Here is a 12109-nt window from a genome sequence, read left to right on the forward strand (position 1 = left end):
TGGAGGGGAAACTGGGAATGGAGAAATTTACATGTAAATAAAGAAAATATCTAATAATAAAAAAAAGAGAAATGTTATAATAAAGCTGAATATTCTGTATGCTAAGTTTTAAAATAAATAAATTTATCTTTAAAAAGAGAAAGAAAAAAAACCCAGGAGACATTTGTAGCTGCATCTTATCCTCACACTATCCCTGTCCAAAAGGACCCTCTCTCCTTCCTGCTTCCTCTCTTCCCCTTCCAGCCTGGAAGTCTCTCCTACTTACCCAGTGATTGACCCCTTTATTCATTAGGGGATGGTTTTTGAGAAGTCACCTGAGTATATGACTCACTCCTGTCAGCAGCACCTTCCCAGGAGAGCAGAATTAGCATCAAAATACAAACAGCACCAGGTACATCCACAACAAATCCTAACCTCTATTTGAGATTTCTTGTATGAGAACCATATACATGAAGTCACTAATACATAGTTAACTTTTTTTTTATGGAGCTATAGGCTTCTTATTGTCAACATTCTAGATTTTAAAATTATCCTTGTTTTGGGAGAAGGGGGTGAATAGCTTTCAGAAAGTAGTACCTTCTAATCAACGTGTATTTCTCGTATCAGAAATCTGTCTGCCTCACTCCTTTTAGATAGTTATATCTTACTACCCACCTCCACCACTGCTTTCACAGTTGTACAGCTCCCAGCGTAAGCTTGTTTTCTCTAGCAGCCCAAGAGCTCTTTGGACACTTGAAAATTTGCTGGCCTTGCCCACAATGTCCTGTCTTCCCTTATTCCTTATTTCCTAGGCTTCATTTCAAAGTCCTTTCTGTTGCTTACCTATGTGGTCCCATTTACTGTCCCTTTAGGCCAGCTCTTGAGATGAACTCACTACACTTGTCCCAGCAAGTGCCTATTGCAGTGTTCTTTCTTCAGATTGTTCTTTGTCATCCTTCCTGTTGAATTTGGTCTTTTTTGGCAGACCTCCCTGAGGTCATCTGATTTCTCTGGATGAAGGGATTTCCCTGTATGCTTTCCTAACCATCTTTCGTCATTTGTAGCCGAAGCCTACTGCTTTCTTCACAACCACCTCTTAGATGTGGATGAGTAGCTCTGTTCTTTTCATTTCCACATCATAGGGCATACAATTTTCCAGAACTAAATTTAAATATTTTCCTTCCAGATTATCTAGTTCTCAGACTCTCACATCAATTTAATCAAGCAAAGCACCAGAGTTGTTCAGTTTCTCAGCCCATATCTAAACCATCAACAAAGTAATTTGGTCTTTCCTCAGCGAATAGTTCTTCTCCTTCTCAGATGCAGAACTGGGATCTGACCACTTCTCACTGTCGTCAGCCTAAACCGGTTCTTCACCACCTTCTGCTTAAACAGCTGTTGCAGCCTACTAAATGGCCGCCTTCTGCAAGCTCTCTTAGAACCATCCTAATCACCAGAGTGAGAAGCAGATCTGCTCACTCCTCAGTTCCCTAGTAAAAGATGCACTCCAACATCTGCTGTGTCCCACACTCTGACCTTTATTTCCTGTCTGTATAAATGCTAAGACTCCAGGCTCACCACCCTCATTTCTTTAGATCCCTGTTGAACATTATTTTGAAGCTATCTCTGACCATCCATCACAGAAGAGCTTACTGTTCCCACCTTATTTGGTGTATTATTTTTCCATTCAACCAGAGTATAAACTCCACCAGGCCAGGGGCTTGGTCTCTCCATTGTATCTTCAACATATCTTGAGCAGCTGTGGCCCCTACTAGTCTCTTGGGACATAGTTGGGAAACTCCACTGTTTTTACACTAAGGTTAAGTGTTAACCTTAGTGATTTAGCATACCTCCAACAGCAGCACTGAGTTCTTTGGATACTTGTACTTAGACGAATACCTCTTATTAGTTTTGGCTTCTTGTTCTGAACTAGGTGTTGGTTTAGTGCTTACTTTTCCTTCTGTTCGTTTGAAGGGATTAAATGGGACAATGACTATGAAGTGCCTTCGTATCTCAGTGCAGTACAGATTTAAAAAAAAAAAAAAACGGTCTAAAACTAAAACCATGTGGCTGAAGCTGCCAAGTTCTGCTTGCTTGCTGTGGCCAGAACATGACTCCCTTATTCAAATATATCTTCATCCACTTTCTATTTTCAGTGATTTCCTTCATTGCCTAAGCTTGGCTGTCCTGAAACTTGCTCTGTATATCATTCTGGTCTCAACCTTAGAGATCCCCTGCCTCTGCCTCCCTAGTTCTTGGATTAAAGATGTGTACCACTATAACTGGGCCTAAGTTTTTCTTTAAAGTTGGAGCTTAGCTGGTGGGATCTTGCCCACTCTTTTATTTTATTTAACATTATAATTTTCTTTGTTAGTTTATCTCCTTGAACACAGAGCTTAGCTCCATTCCATTTCCTGGTGTCCTCTTTCTCCTCAAGCTGTACATTTTGTATTTTTCCTTGTTCATCTTGTTCTCTTTCATTATAGATCTCTTTAAGGGTGAATACTAATAACTACATGACAGAGTCAATACTAGTCTGTTTTGAGATTTTCTCTGCCAAAGCAGTTAATCTAAAACTCTCCAGTTTAGCCTCAGGCAGACTTTTTGGACAAGGGCAGAAAACAGCTACATTCTTCACCAAAATATCACAAGAGTAGTCTCTAGGCCACATGCTCATATTCTTCTCCTCTGAAACCTCTTGAGCCAGGCCCCACAGTTCAAATCTCCCTCAGTACCACTGTCTTCTATATTCTTACTAGGATGGCCCATTAAGCCCCATTTAAAGCATTCAACTAATTTTCTAATCCAAAGTGCCAAAGTCTACATTTCTCCAAACAAAAAACATGGTCAGGCCTATCACAGTAATACTTTAGTCCCTGGTACCAACTTCTTTCTTAGTTAGGGTTTTATTGCTGTAAAGAGACACCATGACCATGGTAACTCCTATAAGGGCAAACATTTAATTGGGACTGGCTTACAGTTTCAGAGGTTTAGTCCATTATCATGGCAGGAAGTGTGGCAGCATACAGGCAGATATAGTGCTGGAGAAGTAGTTGAGAGTTCTACATCTGGGTCTGCATATAGCAAGAAAAGTGACATAATTCCTCCAGCAACACCATGCCTACTCTAACAACTCCTAATAGTGCTACCCCAAATGGATCTATGGGGTACATTTTTTATTCAAAGCAATTTCTCAGTAATTGAAGTGTCACAAGCAGGGGCCAGGGTGACATCTGTATTTTTGCTACAAAGAATTTATGGTGTTCCCAAGTGAAGTATCACTGCCAAAATAAGAAACTTCTCAAACCTAAATATGTTTAAGAATTCCAGACAGATGAGTTCAGCCGCTCACTCTCTGGACATCTATACCTTTCTTTGAGGCTTAGATTTGTAGAAACAGTAGCAGCAGCAGTAAAATGCTTCCGCTTAACACATGTCAGCTTTCTTTCACAAAAAGGTCTGTTCTGTTCTCTCAACAATAGGAGAGAGGAAAACAAAATGGCAACTACTGTTTCCAGTTCTAAATTGAATTTCTGGGCTGAGCTTCCTTTGTTCACATTCCCTTGGGTACTCAATAAATGCTAAACTGTCAACTTTTTTTTACAAACTATTAGGAAAAAAAGAAGAGTGAGAAAATGTAAGAGAGGTGGCATTTGCCTAGAATCCCAGTGTTTCAGATGCTGAGGCAAGACTCACAACAAGTTTGAGGCTAGCCTATTAGGAAAATAGTATCCCCGCCTCACCCCCCAGCACTGCCCCCCCCCACTGCCTTAGCTTTGCCCTTGATCCTGACCCATGGTTAGTACTTCTCTCTACTGCTCATTCCGTGATCTTTTGGCCCTTGACGTCTCTCAGCTGGTGATGATCTGTTTCCACACATAAAGCCCTAAGATCCTGGTTGCTCTGTCTGTATGTAGTATCCATTATCTTTTACCATTATATATGATAAAACTAAGAGATCCACCAGAATCACACCTGTCCTTTCTTACTCTTCAGTAGCAATCCTAATTACCTTTTACAGTCACAACTCATTGCCTCAACCAGTTTTTTTAGCCTTCTTTCTGTCTGTGCCATGAAGGACCCAGAATTACTAAGCTTCCACTTGAACTTCCAGATCAGTAGAGGATTGCTGAGTCCTTGGACAGTCATTCTTTGCTTGGGTTCTGAGACTGTCCAACCAGTAGAACCAGAGTTGCCATAAAGTAGGGTACGGTGGGGGTGTAAACTGGTCTTCTGACAAACTGGTGTAAACTGACAAAGGGGAAGAGTTGTGAAACTAGTTCTTCCCACCCCTACCCCCCACCTGTCCACTCTGGCTCTAGGAGAAACAATATCTGTTACTCTCTGGTTTCCAGCAGCAACAGAATTCCACCTTACCTCATCTCTTGAGGTGCTAGAATTGAGTCTATCTGAGATGACTTCAGCTGATGATACTTTGTTTCTAACTAACAGGACATAAGTCCTATTAGTATCAGCCCACATCTTTGTACTGTTTCACTGTCCTTAAGTGAAATATCATGGCAAGATAAGGCATTGGTTCAGTCCGTGGGTGATAGAGGTATGGTGAATGGCAAAGACAGTTCCAGGTCAGAGTGTCTCTTCATGTGAGAACTCACACATGACCACAAGTGGTTTGGATATTTGCCTGGAGTCTTTCATGCTTTCACTGTGTTGTTGGTGTGACAGGGAGACTTGCATGAGTTGGTTCTTTCTGTCACTGCCCCACTTTGACCTTGTGCAAGATGTTTAACTATTGTGAGCTATCTACTCCTCCTGTGTGAAATTGAGATAAAGATTTTTTTTTTAAACTTGAGGCTTTGGGCCACTTGGAGTTAAAAATGCAGAAAGCAATAGCCACAGTCCTCATCCCACCCTACCTTAGGGGATGGACTTTGTTAGACTGAGCACTTAAAAAATTGTCTAAAATGGTACCCTCAATATTTACTTCATTATATGCTCCCCTAACATCTGAGAAGCTTTCTTCCAAGTGGTTACTATAGTGTGTCATAAGCTCTTCTGACTAGTTAAAGAATACCCACTTCCCCCACTAGATCCCAAACCTCATGATAGTGGTAGGGAACTGTTACTCTGTTAATCCATAAATCTTCCAATGCCTAGTACAGGGTCATATGTAACATATTCAGTAAATCAGTAAATTACTGAGTGGATGAATACATGAAAAAATAAACTATGTATGTTTCTTTAGATATTGTCAAAAAGAATTCCTCCAAAGTAAACAAGTTCTGAGAGGTGATATTAGCATTTTCATGTGTTCTCTCAGAAAAAAAGAGAATCCTCAAGCTGTATTCTGAGTGCACCAGTTGTTTCTGTTGGTCCCAGTATTAGAGTGGACATGGTGCCGTGAGCAACGTCCTAGGGCGATTTTTCAGTATCATGAATGCTTATATGTACTGAGGTGTAGATGCCTGAAGGTGACAAGTTGCCTTAGTTGGCTGCCATCTTTTGGGTGTATTCTAACAGGACTGATCATTAAAACTAGATCAGTAGCTTACATACATATTTGACCTTACTCTTTCTCAATTTTTATCTAAGCACCTTGAAGGAGTAAAGGTGTTCCATGTCTGATCGGAACTGCTCAGTGGTGGTGTTGCAACACCTTGGCAAACTGTAAAGTCCACTTGGTGTGTCCTAAAGAACCACAAGGAAGTATTTTCTCTCCAGTGTTTAGTTAGAAGTCAGACTCTTGCTAACTAATGATGCTAGAAAACATATCAAACTACAAATAATTTGGTAGAAGTTAGTGTAAATTGTACAATACAGCAGAAGTTGGTATAAGATAAAGGGCACAAAAGGTCTGTGCTGGCCATCATTAAACATGTATGGATATTTCTTAAGCATGGAAGGGATATAGGAAAGTATAAAATATGGCATATCTCCCATATGTACGTGTAATAAGGATATCTACAGTGAAAACACAGAGATTCTCTGTTGAGATACCTTTTAATAAAATTTGTACCAAGTCCTTTTGCTACATATAGGTGGAGACAGTGTAGGCTTATATTAGTGTACCTGTGTATGACCAGTTGGTTTGGTGGTGTGTCATAAATGTGGACCAACATCCATAAATGCTTCGGTGCTTAACATAGTACCTAACATTCTATTGGCACTCAGTAAGTATTTGTTGGATGAGTATTCTGAGGACAATTGGGCAGTTCTCTGTAGATTTTTAGTATTAGCCAGGTCCCATAGCTTTTTTATCCAGCTGACCACAAATTAGAAATTAGAATAGTAAATCTTCTTACTAAGCAGAATAAAAGCAAACTGTTTCACTAATGTATGCTAAGTGTGCTGAACTTTTAAAGGGAGACTGGAAAGCATTGGTTGTTTTTTATTTACCTAACTGGTTGTTTGAAAGTCAGTCAATTTATCTGAGACTCTCTGTTCAGTTACAGGAAAGACTAATTTGATACTAGATTCTCACATGATTCAAGAAGTGTGTGAGTGACTCAGACCATTAATATCTTTCACTCCTGTGATCTCCGCTCCCAGGGAGATGATGCCTGTAAGGCAGTAATGGTGATTGCAGGAGGAGGAGATCTTGACTTTGCCCAGTGGTAATCAAATGACACAGTTTTGAGTAATTACATATGCATACAGTATTTTACAGAAGAAATGAGCTAAATTATCATCTTATAACTATATTAATGTTTGTATTTGCATGTTGTGAAAGTAGTGTGCAGTTTCAGTATAAGCTATGATTAAGTTCCACCTTTTATTTCTACCAGTACTTTCCCCGCAAAAGCAAACAAACTGGCTTTTGTTCAGTGGAAGGACTTGCCAGCAGAATAAATAAGTCAGCTCATTGTATGCTTGTCCCTTGTTGACACAGAGGAAAATTGGAGTCACAAGCAGCCAGGATTGGTTGTTAGTTAAAATGTAGCTAAGTGGCCAGAGAGATGGCTCAGCAGGTAAGGGTACTTGCTACCAAGCCTGATGACTTGAGTTCAACCTCTGAGAACCTCACAGTGGAAGGAAGAAAACAGTACCCAAAAGTTGTCCTTTGGCCACTTTACATGTTCAGTGTAGCATGTACATACCCACATACATACAAATAAATAATAACAAATAAAGTGCAGCTAAATACCCCTAACTGAGTTTTGAGCCTAAACTGAGCAGCTCATTGAAGAGTGTTTGGTGATTTGTGTGTTTTCTGCATTACTGCCTCATCTTTTAGAAATGATTAAGGTCTGGGTATTTGACATGCGCTTTTGTGCTTTGCGCTACTCTTGCCAGAGTCCCAGATGACTCAAACTGAGTTGGATGGGCACTTCTCAGTCTGTGTTTAGCTCAACCTCTCTGAGGCATTTGTCACATCTTAAAATTTCTTCCCAAAATTTTGGGGCACTTGGTTTGGTTATCTTGTTAACTCTTACAGGTTTTCTTTTTTAACTCTTATAGCTGGCTGTTAAATGTAATATTCTCCAAAATTCTATCTCAGTCCTTTTTGTGCTTCCATTTATTCAGTCTCCTTGGTGATCTCATTCATTTCCATGGTTTCTATTAAAATCTGTTCGTGGAGGCTTCCATGTGGGTGTCTCCAGTCTTAACAGAGTGTAGACCTGCAAATCCAGCCTCCCTGCAGATCCGCCTCTATAATGATAATCACAGTAGTAATCAGACAACAATAGCAGTTTCTTATTATAGAATATTCTGTCAGGTGGCTGAGGGCTTTATTGCTTTGTTCCATTTATTTTCAGCAACTATGAAAAATTAATATTGTTATTTTCTACCATTATGAGTGGAAATCAGAGTTGGATATTTACAGTGCCTTTTCTAAGATCATAGCAGAGTCTTATATTCCAAGTCCAAATTTTTTATCTTAACACCTTAGATTAGCCTGTCTAGGTGGATTCTATATTGTCTTCTCCTACACACATACCCTCTGTTGCCCTCTGCTGTACATGAAAGGACACTTCAGAGCTGGAACTGGAACTCCGTGGTCCATCTTTTACCTAGCCTGAGATAGATTCTAGATTTATTCCCAAGCACTAGACATTCAAATTCTGCATGATGCTAGACCTCCATCTTCAGCCCTTGGCTGATTACCAACTCAGAGTCACTTCCTCCATCTCTAGTCTCTTCCATACATTCCTCAAATTCAGCTTACCCAGGTTCCTTTGGCTAGACTCAAGGGCCATCAGACTCTCACCACTATTTAACATGGCTCTTCTTTCTCTGCAGTCCCTTATGTTCTGCCTGTTTTGCTGGTTAATTTCTGGTTCCTTTTCAGCAGTGGTTGAGTGACATCAGTATAAGGCACTCACTCACTTCCTTCACTCTGTCACATAAGCTTGAATCGGGCATTTTTAGAGTCCTCCTTACATTGTCATTCTGCCCAGCTTACCGAAATCATAGTGATTAAGCAAAGAAAATTTCTTTCTCCTAACAAAAGGTGATCACAGCACACAACCTTTTGCTTGGATGTGATTGGTAGGTTCTGAGAAATTAGAAAGACATCTCATTAATTTAAAATAAAATCAAGACGTTTCTCTGATTAGAGGGTAGAAGATGAGCCCTTTAACCTCTTTTTATATTGTTTCTTAACTTTTTAAACTGATTAAAAAGAGCAAGTTTGGCTGCTCTATAAGCTGCCTTCTAGTGTAGAAGTTATGTATTCCACTAATATTAGTAACAGGTTGATAGTTTTGGCTATTAGAAGATTAAGTGTTTGATCCTATTAAGATTAATTTGAAATATTTAGAGTAATGCCTCCTATCTATCTGTCAGGTACTACTAGTAATATAGTGATAAGTCAGACATTGTTCAAAGAGTTTGTCTTATTCTGAGAAAAAGACAATGTTTCGCGCATGTTTAGTGACTATCAGCTGAATGGTGAGCAAGGCAGGAGAAGCAGGGATATGGTGAGGAAGCAGCTAGAACCTGTATTAGTGGAATACATAACTTCTACACTAGAAGGCAGCTTATAGAGCAGCCAAACTTGCTCTTTTTAATCAGTTTAAAAAGTTAAGGAACAATATAAAAAGAGGCTAAAGGTGAAGAATAGGAAGTAAGGCCTGGAGAGGTGGTTGCTCTTCCAAAGAACCTGAGTTTGATTCCCAGCACCCATGTTAGGTGGCTCACAGATGCCTGTGGTTCCAGTGCTGGGGCAGGTGGAGGTTGGAGAGACTCTCCAACATCTGTAGCCTCCGTGGACACCTGTACACATGTGTACTTACCCATATGCCCAGAGACACATATATAGGCACATAATTTAAAATCATAAAGATCCAAGAAAGGAGATAAGAGTGTCACAAAACTGGATATCAAGACCCTTCTCTTTTTCTAAAATCACTGATGAACATCACTGATAGGCCAATAGCCAAATCTCACTGATGTTTAAGATTTTCCAGCAGAGGCTAGGGTATAACTAGTGGTGGAGCATATGTTTAGCATGAAACAGGTCCAACCCTCAGGACTAAAAATGAAACCAGAGCTAATGGTGGTAGTCGCAGCGCTATGTATAAGACCTGCTCTGTCTGATTTTTCACTTTCACATCTGTAATATGTAAGGTTATGTCATCTCTGGTGGGTTCTGAGAGAATGGAATGTTGCTATTCACACCAACTCTCCCACTGTAAGCCCTTCCTCTGTTGCCAGCCCTCTCACCATCCCCGGACTACTCTGGTCACCAGGCCTGACATCTCTAGGTGGGAGTGTCCAGGCTCCACCCCTGAGGAGCTCCACTGGACGACTCCTCCCAGAATCCCAAATGGATGTAACAGCTCCCCCTCCCCTGGGTAGGAGAATGTCCAGGCCCCATCCTACAGAAAAAAACAAAACAAAACAAACAAACAAAAAACTACCAACCTCCAAGCTTGCCCTAAGATCAGACCACAAAATCCTTCCAATCCCGGGCCACTCTGGAAAGCTCTTCCACTCCGTCCGTCCGTCCGTCCGTGTGTGTGTGTGTGTGTGTGTGTGTGTGTGTGTGTGTGTGTGTGTGTTATGTATTCCTGTTCTCTACTGCCATCCTCCTGGGTTTTCCCCGCCCAATAACAGCTTGCTTATTTGTGAGGTTTGTTGTGGGCTCTGACTTTGTGGTATCTCTTGACTCCTGACTGCTAAGATACCTTTCTCATCCAAACTCTGACACTTGTAAAGAGCCAGCTTGTTCTGGCAGCAGCTCCATTAGTTTGCCATCAGGGAGTTGGCAGGTTTACTCTTCGAGAACCAGGCAGTTGCTTTGCCAGCCATACTCCCCATCTTTTGTTCTACACTTATTCCTAGAGGTCTGGGTAATAAAGGCTAAACTGCTTATTGTTTTTTCCTCACTAGAAATCTTGCTGTTTGGATGAAACTGTTTGGCTTTAAAAAGCTTTTGCCATCAGAAATTGGTGAGGAATGAGTGGGAGTGCAGGTAGTGAAAACATTTAAGACATCAAGCGAAATTTATAATTACTTTGTAGAAGAGGAAATGGCTTTCCTCAGCTTTCCCTAGCCAATTCTTAGAAGAGTAGACCCAACCTCAGAGGTCTCCAACTGCCCTGTTGATGGGGGGTGGAGGCGGCAAGCTGTTTAAACCAAGGTGCTGTAAGACATTCCATCAAAACAGTGGAAACCACAAAGACATGGGCTACACTCAAAAAGCGAGTGCCTAGAAAGAAGCTCTAGGCTCCTAATAGAGTGCTATTTTTAGTGTTGCTGCGACTGCTGCTGAATGTGTGTTCTAAAGGAGATGAAGATCTAAGGAAGTTAATTAAGACAGACTCAAGAACAAGATAGATGGGAAGAGATGGGAAGGTGCAAGCACAGCTGAATGGTAATTGCAGCAGTGAGGACGTACATAGTGTTCACAATCCAATACCTTTATTGTTTCCGTATGGCTGAACTTTATAATATTTAGGGAGAAGAACATACATTGAGTGTTTGGCCTTGAACAGAACAATCAGAACACTCAACTCCTTGTTAGACCAGGGAACTGTGGAAAGTCAAAGCCTTAGTTTCTCTTGTTAATGTGGGAATCACTGCCATCAACTGGTCAAGGGCTACAAGAGAATGCTGAGACTGAAGATGGAATAAACACTGTTGCGTGTAGAGGCGGGCTGAGCAGATCCAGGTGAAGAAAGAGGGGTAATGCCCAGATCTGGGCCAGTGGTCTGTTCTGCAGGGTTCAGCAAGTTCATGAACACAGTGACAGGCTGTGTGGAGAAGGTAGGCAAGTCCATCACTTTCTGAGTAGTTGTATTGTCTCGTGGGAGGATATGTTTTCTCTCATACTGTCTTTTGAATTAAATGAGATTAAGATAGTTGTATAGCCCCTGTTGATACTCATTATCTCTAACAGACATGAATTTATGATCTTTCTTAGGTAAAAGAAGAACGTCCAGAAAAAGTACCAGATTTAAAATTACTGGTAGAAAAGAAATTTTTGGCTTTACAGGATAAGAACTCTGACGCTGACTTTAAAGAGAATGAAAAGTTTGTGCAGTTCAAGCAACAGCTGAGGGAGCTGAAGAAGCAATGTAAGTCGGCCGCTTTGCTTTGGCTTCTTGAGATGAAGGGCCTGACCTGTGAGCAGTGTCCGCTTCTCTGCTTGCTCCATCCTCTGCCTGAATGGCTTGTCTTGTTGCAGTTTCACGTTTGTCTAATACTGGTTCCAGTTGCCTGTCCATTTCTGAAAGCCAACAGTTTCCACAAAGTGTCTCACTGCTGGGGAGGGAAATTGGGAAAACAAAATAAAACTAAAAACCATTTTATTAAGATAACAATGGTAATTCTTTCAAAACATAAACTGCTGTGCCAAGCTCTACAGTACATGTGTTCGCATTTGGTGCTATGGGCAGCATTGGTGAGGCTTCTTCAGGGAGTCCTCCCAAATGCCATCAAAGTCCCACTGACACTTCACCCTGGGGACTGTAAAGTCCATGTGATTTTTAAATTGGCTTAAATGACTGTTACACTTAGGGTTTTGACTTGAAAATGAGAGTGAGGAAAATAATTCATTTTAGACACACACCTCTCTACTTTACAGAGTGTATCAGAAATAATATATCTTCTCAGTGAGGAGAATGATCCATTGTACGTGTACACACACACACACCTTACAGAATATACCAGACACATACACACACACACACACACACACACACACACACACACACACACACCC

General features: G+C 40.8%; 1 protein-coding gene across 4 annotated transcripts in view; it reads left to right on the top strand.

Moving 5' to 3' along the window:
- Nsmce2 (NSE2 (MMS21) homolog, SMC5-SMC6 complex SUMO ligase) overlaps positions 1-12109 on the top strand; it is a 222794-nt gene that overhangs the window by 70449 nt on the left and 140236 nt on the right. For all 4 annotated transcript variants that reach the window (XM_031359667.1, XM_031359665.1, XM_031359666.1 and 1 more), the window contains exon 4: positions 11309-11462. In XM_031359667.1, coding sequence (XP_031215527.1) covers positions 11309-11462 — 154 coding nt within the window. The remainder of the gene's footprint in view (positions 1-11308; positions 11463-12109) is intronic.

The sequence above is a fragment of the Mastomys coucha genome, unplaced genomic scaffold (assembly GCF_008632895.1).
Source record: "Mastomys coucha isolate ucsf_1 unplaced genomic scaffold, UCSF_Mcou_1 pScaffold7, whole genome shotgun sequence".
Lineage (NCBI taxonomy): Eukaryota > Metazoa > Chordata > Mammalia > Rodentia > Muridae > Mastomys > Mastomys coucha.